We start from the raw sequence: 13,066 nt of genomic DNA on the forward strand, positions 1-13,066 counted from the left end.
GCCTGTGAGCCACAGCTACTGAGCCCACATGCTGCAATTACTGAAGCCCATGTGCCTAGAGCCCGTGCTCTGCAGCAAGAGAAGCCACAGTAATAAGAAGCCCACGCACCGCAACACAGTGTAGCCCCCGCTCACCGCAACTAGAGAAGGCCCACACAGAGCAACAAAGACCCAACACAACCAAAAATCAATCAATCAATAAATAAAATTTTAAAAAAAAGAAATGACTTTTTAAATTTTTATTTATTTATTTATATTGCAGTCCATCTATTTGGTCAAAATTATTGGCTTCTATCCCTAAAGTACACAGAATAATCTTACCCTTCTCCACCAGGCACAGTATGAAAGATTTTTCCAAACACAGTTAGGACTCAAAGCCCAACACCTCCATTCACACTCAAAGCAGCTGAAAGATCCAGATATAACTCTTCCTCATCAAAATATCAAAGAACAAAAGCCCATGCTATGAGCTAGTTGGAACATGGACTGGATCAATGTAATATCCTGCCATGATATGGAAGAAGAGGAGGGACACTGCACCCATTGAAACGTAGCAACAGCAAGATTCAGATGGGGGGATGTTTTGAGGAAGAGCTCCCTTTAGCTGAGAATGCTTTTCCCCCTAGTTAGGTCAATGTCTGATCCTAGATGAAGTCCTTACACCAGATACTTGGATGTCTTCTATGTTGCCTGGCCTCATTTGTAGGGGCATTAGAGGCTATAGCTCTTTGAGGGTTTTGCCATCTGGATATAATATGAGGGGGTGCAGTTCACAAAATATTGTTTTTATCCAAGCTAAGTTTCTTTTAGTTAAAGCATGTGAATTTTCTGGTAATCCCACACATATATGTCAACAAAGAAAAACACACACAATTAAAGATGAATTAACCTATCTAATTATATCTATTTCCAGGTGCAATTAGCCCATCCCCCAATTCATTGTGCCTAATATTTCTGTTTCTCATCTTAAATATCTTGAGCTTATCAGTGTCTGTGGCAAAAGCACATACCATTTTTTTTCTGGTGGCAGTTTACAGTAATGCTGTCTTAAATAATAGAAGAATGATTGGTAGAAGTTATAATGCAATCACTGCTTTAAACCAAAGGTTTTAAGCCACAACCCAGGTTTTATTTTTGCTTTTTTTTAACTGTGTAAACTTTTTGTTAGAAAATATGTCTCCAAGTTCGCATTTCCTCATATAAATGATACAAAGTCTGCCTGTACACGTTATCTTGCAGTTCATACAATCTTTCTACCCCCTTCCATTTTTCCTGTTAAGGAACACATTTCTTTCTGAGCGCATTTCTCTCTAGCTGTTCCCAAGGCAATAGTAGCCAAGAGCACATGAGTCTTGACAGAGATATTCTGTTGTCTTTAAGTCAAGGCATAGAGTATTTGTCGCATTTCCTGCCTTCCAGTTTTTCACAGCTGATGTTTACCAGAAAAAATTTACAGCAGCAAAATTTACAGTTGTCATCTTTTCAGGATTCAATAAATTTTTCCATCACCCATGGTCTAGCCCCATGACAAATCCACATATATATTTTTTTCTTGTTAAAGTCATCACTTCAAAGTAAATAATTTAATAATTGTATCAGATGATTGTATTCAACCAGAGAAGCAGAATCAGTGTGTATGTGGAGATTTATTGCAAGGAACTGGCTTATGTGACTGCAGAGAAGCCTTGGCAAGTCTAAAATCCGTAAGGCAGATTAGAACTCTTGGGCAAGAGCTGATGCATCTATCAATAGGCAGAATTTCTTCCTCTCAGTGAAGCCTTCACTCAGTCCTTCTGGCCTCTCAGATGATTGACTTAGGCCCACCCAGATTATATAGGATAATCTCCCTTAGTCAAGTGATTATGAACTTTAATCACATCTACAAAATACCTTCACAGAAACTCCGAGTAGGTGAGTATTTGAATTACTAGGGTCTGTAGCCTAGCCATACTGACACAAAACTGACCAGCTGTGTCCATACCTTGTCAACCTGGAAACAATACACATCTCCTGAAACCATAAATAATTTCCAAATAAAGATAATAACAAAGTGGTATTTCTGCCTAATATGGTGCAACTATCATGCCTACAAGAGAAACATGCTAATCCTTTCCCCAAAGAGGATGCAACATCCTTGGCTGATGTGAATACTTCTCTTTTGATGCCCCTTAAATACGGTGATTTAATGTTAACTATTATTAATACATCTTATATTGGATCATCAGGGAATAAGAGCAGGAAGAAAGCAAAATATTTTGTTAATATTTATACAAACATATTCATAATGCAATCCTCATAATTAGTATATCCTCATTTATGCAAATGGTCACATGGTAATAGCTGGTATTTGTAACTTTTCTTCTGTTAGGGAACCGTTGACCAAAACTGCCCGCCTTGGCCAGGTATGATGATAACCGCTAACCTGAGTTGTCTCACAATAGGAGGTCCTGATAAAGAATGAAGTGCAACTAACCAGAATTCAGGAGGGGCCAAAAGGAGGAAGGAGGAGACGATGTGTCCTGCCAACCTCCCAGAAGCCCTCACGCTGAAATCCATCTTGACTGAGAGATGGGTGCGCCACCAGGAAGGACCCTGAGTCAGACGAAACATGGGCCAATCAAGATGACTGGCCAGAGACAACCTGGAAACTAACCCCATTACCATAAAACCTGAGACAGTGAGCCCCACAGAGTCCTGCTCAGTTTCAGTACCAACATCTGTATCATTTAGTGTTCAATCAGAGAAACAGAATCAGTAGCATTCTGAACTCAAGTCACATAGGGAACTTGTGAAATTATATACACACTTGTGTGTGTACATACATACATACACATACACAAATAAAGACATTTATTAAATGGAAATGGCTTATACAATTGTGGGGACTGGCTAGGCAAGAATGAGATTTCTAGGGTAGGCCCTTTGGAAGGGCAGGCTGAAAGTCTCTGGCAGGAGATGAAGCTGCTGTCCATAGGCGTGATTTCTTTTCCTTTAGGAATGCACCCAGATTTGCTCTTAAGACTTTTCGCTGATTGCATCAGCCCCACCCAGATTATCGAGGATAATCTCCTTTACTTAAATCCAACTGACTATATAATTCAATTTATAGAATACCTTCACAGCAACACCTAGATCAGTGATTTTTTTAATAACTGTGGAATATAGAATAGCCAAGGTAACACATAAACCCTACGAACAATAATGGAAAGAAATGTTTCAGTAAGGGCTAAGGAAAACAGGGAGCCTACAAAGTGAATAGGAATATCGATCTAATATTAAAATAATATCATCAAGCCAAAATAATTAAGAAACAGGAGTACTAAAAATTATAGAGAACAAAGCATATATTATAATATATATTGATACATACATATGTACTATGTAAAGTAGAAAGCACAGATTCTAAGTCATATTTGGGGAGATATTATAATAGATGCAAAATTAGAATCTGGTAGAATCTGTATTTCCTCTTAACCTGATTACTTCAACTCTCTTCTGAAAAGTGTTAAATATTTAATGAAGGGATTAAATAGGAGGGTATTTAAGAAATGGGTGGGTCGCTCTGGGTGTTTTATAAATCCTGTGTCTTGATTAGTTGTCCACTCATATCTGCAGAATCTGGATACCTCTTCCCAAGATGGATTTGAACAGCACTGCAAGTGGTAAATTCCCATCTGTGTTTTGCTCTCTTCTTTGATAATGCCACATGCTTTGTTTATTTTCCAGAGTTTATAAAAAGTAAAATCCCAATTATGATTAGAGGAATAGGTTGTTGAAGCAGGGGCTGTTTTGCAGTGATAAGTTGTATCAGGGGATTGATGGGTGCTTTGAAGTGAGAGAATGCAATTTCAAATTTAAGAGACAGCCGTGAGTCCCATATGTGGGTTTTCAAAAGTCTTAAAGTTAACACTTTAGATGGAGAAAAATATATATGGAATACATAATATTTTATGTTTAGTTTATATCTAATAATTTAACATTTTATATTTATTTAAATGTATTTTATCATAAAGTATCAGTTTTGTGTATTGTATTTAATTTATCCTTTTAATGTTTTTCTTGTTTTTGTTTTAATGTTTTACTTGTTTCATTTATTTCCATTTATTTTCCTAACTCCTATTTTCTTTGCATGTAATTTTGTGGATTTCTAGTAACTTCTTCCTTTGGTAACTCAGAGATGACAGACTGTCATTTTTTCTATTATATATATATTTGACCTGTATATCTCCAATTTTTTCTTTTGGCCACGCCGGGCTGCTTGTGGGATCTTAGTTCCCCAACCAAGGGTTGAACCCAGGCCCTTGGCAGTGAGAGCATGGAGTCCAAACCACTGGACCACCAGGGAATTCCCATGTCTCCAATTTAGAATGACTTTAGGTATATCCCTAAAGTAAAAATACAGAATAATCGTTGGATTTACAGACTTTCAAACTGAAGTAAGATATATGCTCACCCAGTTTTTAATCCATAAACATATCCTTCATAATTCTCCCCATTTTCTCTTCATCAGACATACTATTACAAAAAGAAACCTGGCAAGGCAAGATTATTTACAACCAGAGTCAAAAGAATATCCTCCAAGCATGGTTTGAACATGACCCTTACCCTGAAAAAGCTAACAGGAAACAACTGGCCAAGGAAATTGGCATTCCAGAATCTAAAATTCAGGTTAGTATCAGGTTTCTATTTCATTATCTGTCAGGTTCAAGGTAAAGAGAAAGGCCAAGCTTAGCACTGGCAGGTGATTCTCTTATGTTGGGTATGTTTCCTAAAGGTTTTTCCTGTTAAATAATATTTAAAACAAAATAAAAACAAGAATTACCTTTTTTACCAATGGTAGAAAACTGTTACTTCTTTTACCAATCGGTTGGGGGCATTCACTCTTGGAGAAAAGAATATACTGGTTGAGGCTCTCCAATAGGAGATAATTAAATCAACTTCTGAGATTTAGAGATTATAGGAAATTGGATCACTATGATAATGATATGGTATCAAGTACTGGAATATATACTGCAGAATAATGATTAATATATAACTATGAGGAAACTGTGGGGTAAGCACTCATGTAAATTCCCAATTCTCAAGCTAGTTTTTTTTTTTTCACTAATATCTGAAATGTGATTCATACACAGGAGTGTATGAAATAAAATCCCATATTGTATCATTTTGAATAGAACTACTGATGTAAAAATAAAAATAAACTGGATTTCTTCAGTCAGCAAAAAGATAGCTATAAATAATACAATTATACCAACTGAAACAGTATTGAAATCAATAAAGGTCAATAAAAAAGGTGCTTTCAGAGGAGAATAATGAGTTCAGATTTTTGTTATCAAAAATAGTCTCCAGGAGCTTCCCTGGTGGCGCAGTGGTTGAGAGTCCGCCTGCCGATGCAGGGAACACAGGTTCGTACCCCGGTCCGGGAGGATCCCACATGCCGCGGAGCGGCTGGGCTCGTGTGCCATGGCCGCTGAGCCTGCGCGTCCGGAGCCTGTGCTCGGCAATGGGAGAGGCCACAACAGTGAGAGGCCCGAGTACCGCAAAAAAAAAAAAAAAAAAATAGTCTCCAATAAGTCACTATATGTAAGGGCATCAGTCTGAGGGGACGCTGGGGAGAAGAAAAGTTCCCCTTTTCTTAATGCATTTGTTTTAGGTGTAGGAAACAGTTTTCCCAAATCCCAGAATAAAGTGCACTTTGGGGGACTATCTAGTGATTAGCTGCATGAGAGGTATTAGGCCCATTTGAACTGAGGTGGAGGATGGCAAGTCCAGGAAACAATGTAGGATGAGGTTGGTTCTGCAACTGTGTTCAGTAACTTACTCATTAGTTTCCAGTTTCCACTTGGGCTTAAGACTTCTTATTGGAAAATATTTTTATTAATTAATTTAAAGAATAGATATAACCTTTTAGCACAATGCCTGGGATATGAGTGCTACATCAGATATTGGTTATAACTGACACCCTAATCTTACCATGAATTATCAAATTATCAAAATAAAACACTCAGAAATACTTAGAAAGCACCTTGCAATGTCAACTCCAGTAATGAGGAAACAAGCAGAATACAATTGGCTATGTTAGTGATAATAGTTTTAAAGCAAGATATATGGGGTCCCTAGGAGTTTCATTATCTATTGCTGACTATGGGATGAAATAAGTAAAAGTGTAGGTGAGTTAGCCCTGCTCTTGACTATGGCTAATTCTACTGCCATACGTAAAGAAATTTTTTTCTACGATCAATCCCATATGTATTGTGTATTATGAAATGGTATTCTAATGAAAAGTTGATACAACACAAGGGGGGGAGAGAGAGAGAGAGAGAGAGAGAGAGAGAGAGAGAGATTGATTGACTTCCTTCGAGAGAACTACACTGTTTTTCTTAAATCAGGGAAATTTATTTTGGATACCCTGAGGATGACCATACAAGAAATGCTAACTTGAGTTGACAGCAGATTGTATACCATCCTGAATTGTATGCTAATAATAGCATCAATCCCAGGATAATACATCGTCTTTCTCTTAGGGATATTATCCCAAGAGCAGTTGATCAATTCGTTTTGTTTAACTGCATTGATATTTGGAATGATACAGACTGAGTTACATGACTTTCACGTCGTCTTTTCCCACTCAGATTTGGTTTAAAAACCACAGAGCAAGACAGAGCTGATTGGGGTTCAGCTGCTCCTAGGAGAAGACCAAACCCATGGACAGAACCAGCCTCAGCCTTATACTCAAGGTAAGAACCCACCAGTCCAAATGCAGTTCATCAGTGGGTCCCATTGAGAGGGGAATCAATTCTGCATGTTGTGCCCAAATTCTCCACAAAGAATCCTTAGTTTTGGAGCCAGTTACAGCTTGTTCTGAGTAACCTAAGGTCATCAATATAAGCATGGTCCCACAGTGGCTGGGACAGACAGGTTCTGCGCAAGAAAGGCTTTGGACTTTTTGGTCCTGCTGCTCTGAGCAGGGCAACATCCTCCTCTTCTGTCATCTCAGGGGGATTCAGAGGGAGTAAGAGGTCAGCACTATCTTCCCAAGTTTGAGTTTCCAGCTTGAATGCAAAAATGTCCTAAAAACCCTATTGTCCCTGCGTTCTCTTTTAGAATACTTACCAAAAGGAGCCACACAAGACCACACATCGGTTCCATGATCTCAATCAAACATTCTAGTTCAAGCCTTCAAGAGGAACCAATTCTTTGATATTGCAAACAGGAAAACACTAGCCAAACAGGCATTCCAGAATCGAGAATTCAAGTAAGTTTTATGTCTATGGCAGCAAATATCCCTAACCCATTAAACGATGTTACCCCGAGTGGTTGCTGGAAAACCTTGACTAACCTAGATTACCACAGCAATCAAGGACAAAGGCCTGGGATAGTAAACACCTGGCATTGCAAGTCACATTCCTGCAAAAGGAAGAATTTTCTAATCAAATTGTCAGTGGTGCATCTATTCAGAATCACCAGCAGCAAAACTGTGGGAAAATGTGAAAATTAATGCCTATTTTGAGAACACTCTCGTTAGGTTTTCTAAAGCTTGGCACTGCTGTCATTTTGGGCCAGACAATTCTTTCTTGGGAGGGGCAGTCCATGCCAGGTATAGTGTTTTTCAGCATTCCTGGCCTCTACCAACTAGATATCCTGCCCATCTCTCCTTCCCCCACTTTTAACACCCCAAAAAAATCTACAAGCATAGTCAAATAGGGGAACAAAAGCACCCTCATTAGTACCTTCTTCTACCTAAGCTATGGGGATAGTGGTTCCGTATACATTCAACGCTCATGACTAGGAAGCATGTTCATAGGTCTATCAGCACAATGACGCTCATAAACACTTATCTGTGTTTATTAATCCTTATTCAGATTTATACACGTTTACAAGGTATGTATTCCTGTGCAAACACTGATTAATAGGAGGAAAATGTCAACCTCGTCAGGAGACCTTGTTCCCTGATCCATCGTTGAAATTGAAGGGTGGATCCTAAAGCATATGCCTTTTTAGCCAGTTTCAATTCATCTATAGTTGATTGCTGAATGTGCTATGACCTAAATATGTGTTTGTATATGTATACATATACACACATAAACACACATATATATACACACATACTTATGCATATGCACATATATATGTGTCAACACACATATGTACATATATACACATACTGAACACATGAACAAGGGCAATTAATTTCATATATATATATATATATATATATATATATATATATATATGTATGTATAGACACACACACACACACCTCTTGAGATTTGGGCCTATATAATAGGCCCTTTGCTTTACACAGTTTGAGAACAGCCAGAATCGCTTGTCTTATGATATCCATGTCTCTGTTTTTCTCACGGAGATGTGGTTTCAGGACCCAAGATCTCTGTACCCTGGGCAGAGCACAAGTGAGCCTGTGAATTCCTTGGTAGATGGCCCAAATGGGAGACCTGGTATGACAGCTCAGCAGCACGAAATTGACCTATGTACTCTCCCAGGCAGATCTCATCATTTTGCTTCCTCCAGTTCTTTCAGCAGGAACCAACCATTTCTACCTGTTCTTCTCCCATCCCACGTATCCTCTGTCCCTTGTGTGATCCAAGGACAAAGTGTCATGATGCAGCCCATGCAGGCTGTGCAGAGAGGAGAGAACTCTCCCTCTACTCTAACACTTGGGAATTATGTGCCAGCACTGCTGACTATGGGAGGAGACCCAGATACTCAGTACCCCTTCTGGCCCCAATACCAAGAAGGCCAGGATCACCAAGAACAGACTGACATGGGAGTACTGCAGTTGGAAGACTATTCTCAGCCTCAAGCTGAGCACAAAAAACCACCACCACAGGATCTGAGCCAGGTGGACATATCTTACTTTCTGCAGTGGTGGGATGAGTGCTGCCAGGCTCTGATTGCAGAGCGGGATCCTCAAAAAGGGACCCACTGAGACAGACTGGTGGCCACACCACACAGAGTCAGCTGGAGAACCATCTCATGCCCTCAGCCAACCGCACCAGCAATATATAGAAACCTCAAGAAGCCTTTAGGTCAACTCCTGCCATCCACAGATTGTCAGTAAAAGGTACAAACTTTTTTGAATCCTGATCCACAGGAAGAGGACCCTCCAGGATTTTCAGGTTCTTCTGAACACTTTGCAAAGCTCACCAGGGCTTGAGCTTCAGGAGGAAGAAGATAGCATTCTGAACCTGATCCAGTCCTCCTTTCTTTTGATGCAGATCACAGCAATTTAAAAAACAATGAATAAGGAGGTCATCCTGTCAGAGGCAAAACTAAAGCAGGGGGAAGGAAAAACCACTTGGAAACCCACATGGAGGTTGTTTTTCTTGTGGGCAGTGGTTATCTTCTATACTCCACTAAGTGAAGGATTGTTTCCAAGCTCCACACTGCCTATGGAAGCACCATGGGCACTAGGTGGTGGACATGTCTGCTGAATTCTTCCAGAAAAAAAGTATTTTACTCAAGAATATGACCTTCTCTCTGTAATCACCATGTCCTCCACGGTCTGGAAAACCCACAAACTGTAACCTAACTCAGGTGAGAATAGATCTCTGAGGGACACATCAGAACTTCTTTCCCTCCTGGCATCATGAGAGGGCAAACTTGAAATTAGTTGATTGTGTAGAAAACGAAGGGAAGCTGTACTTCTTGATGATGTGAGCTCATAAAAGTGAGCTTTTCCCCAAAGCTCCGAGGGTTTAAACTGGGAACTAGATACTACCTCAGCATCCATCATTACAGGAATGATTAAATGGATTTGGACAAATCCATAATACTGAGTAATCTTCACTTAGAAGTGTATTTTTACTTTGACTACTTAAAACACACAAAAAATTACAAGGAAATTATAATAGCAATACCATATCATCACTGAACATAGTCTAATGATGCTAATATTTCCACTTTTTTAGTTTTTTGTATATATTTGCATATATGTATATATACATGTCCATAATATTTCTCCTCTTATTATAAATACATTATACGTTCATCTAAAACCTGGGATAACCATTCTCATTCTCAGTCTTCCCCCCTCTTTTGAAAAGGTAAATTCTGAAAACAGATTTTGGTATATGTGGGTTTACCTTGGCAATAAAAATGTCTTTAAAAAATATCACTTCTGGGCTTCCCTGGTGGCACAGTGGTTGAGAGTCCGCTTGCCGATGCAGGGGACACGAGTTCATGCCCCAGTCTGGGAAGATCCCACATGCCGCGGAGCGGCTGGGCCTGTGAGCCATGGCCACTGAGCCTGCGCATCCAGAGCCTGTGCTCCACAACGGGAGAGGCCACGACAGTGAGAGTCCCGCGTACCGCAAAAAAAAAAAGAAAAAAAAATCACTTCTTTGTTCATTTTATCAATTTGCTTTCTGTTTTGTCATATTTGCTTTGTTTACTTTCCATATGAAGGTGTTGAAAGAAGATCAGTACGCATACCATCTAGTTCTACAAAGATACCAGTTTTGCACAAATATAGTCGTGAGGTGGACATCCTACTGGTATCTGGGTACGTTACATGCAAGAGTTCTCTAGATGTTTATACACTGAAGCACAAGTGCCAGAATATTCCAACATCAGTATTTATGGCCAAATAACACTCAGCACAAGTTATTTTTCCTAATATGAGCTGTATCTTCATTAACCACTTATGGAAATAAAAGTCACATGCGTATGTGCAGGTATTAGTGGCACAAATCTACAAAAAGAATCTGATATATTTAACAGTGTTGATACCATGCCTAGTTTGATTTTTAAATTTCTCCCCCACATGATTCTCATGTGGTCAGAGATGAGAGGTCCTAGTATCTTTCCTGTACTTCAAACACATACGTGGACAGAGTTCTACAACTTATGAAAACAAGTCTGATTATTTGTGAAGGGAAAACTATACATTTGTGTCTATAATCTACTTCTTCATTTATATGCATATCTGTATCTCCATGTTTATATGTATGGATCTATGTAAATATATTATCTATTGTTCATCTACATTGTCTCTACAGCTCCCCTCCATACTCTTTATGCCTATCTCTATATCTACACATCTAACTATAGCCTCTGGAGGGAGACAGATGGGATGACCTTCTCTACAGAAATAGGTAAATTTTCACTTCTGAAGCAAGCAGTGGGATTAAGTCTCTAGAGAAAAAGGTAAGGAACAGTATCTGACCAAGAGAATCACGTTGACCAGTTCAGAATCTCCTGCAAGTCAAATGTCCCTTTCATGGATTGGATGACCAGACATCCTATTCTTATAACAGATTGAGGTGACCATGAATGTGCACTGGGCTGACAGCCAGTGGAGGCCTTAAAGGTTGTCATGGTTGAGGCCTCTACAGCCTGAAAGCAGGGCTGAGAACATGGATCCTGCAGGGTGGCAAGTCCAGTGGACCTTGCTTGGTGCCCATGGCTGGAGCATCTGATTGCCCCATCCCAGCTCTGCCTCCGATAAAAGGCACCTGCCCTCTTCCTAGAGGCCCCTTGGGTCCCAACAACCTGGTCCCTTAGTTCTTGGACCCCTTGGGGCTGAAAACCTTTGGACGGGAGGGGCCGTGGATGAGGTCACGCATCTCGCAGGCCAGTCCTGGTCCAGGTTGTGTCCACTGTTTGGGTGATGGCCAAAGTGCAGACTTCACCTCTGGAGCAGAAATCACTGTATATCCTCTGGAGGGGGCATTGGGGATTTAGTCACTAGCTGTGCTGCCTGCTCCTGGGTAGAATATTCTTGCCCCTGAAGAAGGTGACTCGTCCGTACAATGGAAGTTCTTAGCAGACCCTAAACTCCCTGACTTTTATTTGGGTATACACCCTCCCCTTTCAGGCCACATTCCCAGGGAAGGATACACAATCCGCAGCCCAAGAAGTATAGATCTTAATCACTCTCAGTCAATTTCATTTACCCTGCAGAGAGGTGGAGTTAGGAAGGGGCACGTGTCACAATTCTGGCCAGTGAGATGTCTATGAGGGGCTTCTGAGAAAGGCTGCCCACCAATAAAGGAGACACTTAGGAGCAAACCCTCCCTCTTCAGCTGTTGGAGCTGTAGCTGCCACCTTTCAACCACAAGGGGAGAAGCTGACAGAACACGTTAAGGATGGCAGAGCAGAAAACTAGAACCTTAAAGCCACCCAACCTCAGGGCTTCTTGTTATATATACAAAATATAAATCCCCTTATTTATTAAAGTCCTTTAGAGTTAGGTTTTCTGTTACGTTCAATGAAATACACCTTATTGCTATAGCCAGGTAGGCATATGATTCAGCCAAAAGCATTAGTCCAAAAGCAAGAGGATCAGAACAATTCAAACAGCAGCTTCAATTTTTAAAACTCAACTGCACCCACTTAAATGGAATAGGGAACAGAGGAAAATAATGAATAGCCTCATTGTTGCAGAGAAAGAGAAGACAGAATGTTTCTGCCACTAATGAAGTTATGGAGGTTATTTAAGGTCTAGAAAAATTTCAAAAGCTGGAGTAAGGGGGAGCCAAGAGGGAATAGTGAGGAAGGCCTAGAACTCAAGAGCTGAAATGAGTACGAAATAACATTATCCCACATCATAAGCAGAAAAGCCAAACTCACGAAGTCAAGGAAAGAAAACCCAAAGAACAAGAATCTGGCAGCACAAAGCAGAAGTATCTCAATTCAAGACTTGAACTGCTGGTCTCTGGAGTAGATACAGCCATAGCTCAATGCCATTAACCATTAAGATCCAACTCATTTTCCTTGCTAAGTTTTGTGCTCCCCAAAATATTTCTGATAATGTGTTTCCCCACATATATCCCAGCCCAAGAGATGAAATGACCAGAGAAATTACAAAACCAGATATTTGAAAATTACTGGTTTATAATGAGCACTAGAAGTTGGTGTGTGTTTAGATTTAAACATGTCTTCTGGGAGTCAGGGTATAATAAATCAGACCCTTTTGCACATGACTGACAAAACTGGAATTTCTAGCTCTGTAAAGCCAATAGGCTGTGGTAACTTTATTGAGATACAGACATGCTAGATGACATTTCCATTTCATATCTAAAGCAATGATTTTCAACCACTCTAG

At 39.9% G+C, this 13,066-nt stretch overlaps 1 protein-coding gene across 1 annotated transcript; it reads left to right on the forward strand.

The window, feature by feature from the left end:
• Positions 1 to 1,862: 1,862 nt before the first annotated feature.
• On the forward strand, positions 1,863 to 8,947 carry DUXB (double homeobox B; the record flags this gene model as incomplete). The annotated part of the gene is given in 7 exon segments (XM_082863026.1): positions 1,863 to 1,911; positions 4,511 to 4,709; positions 6,655 to 6,737; positions 7,171 to 7,221; positions 7,224 to 7,255; positions 8,306 to 8,411; positions 8,694 to 8,947. Coding segments are annotated over 7 exon segments (774 nt in total).
• Between the last annotated feature and the right edge of the window lie 4,119 nt (positions 8,948 to 13,066).

This window comes from Leucopleurus acutus (assembly GCF_964270905.1).
Source record: "Leucopleurus acutus genome assembly, chromosome: 20".
Lineage (NCBI taxonomy): Eukaryota > Metazoa > Chordata > Mammalia > Artiodactyla > Delphinidae > Leucopleurus > Leucopleurus acutus.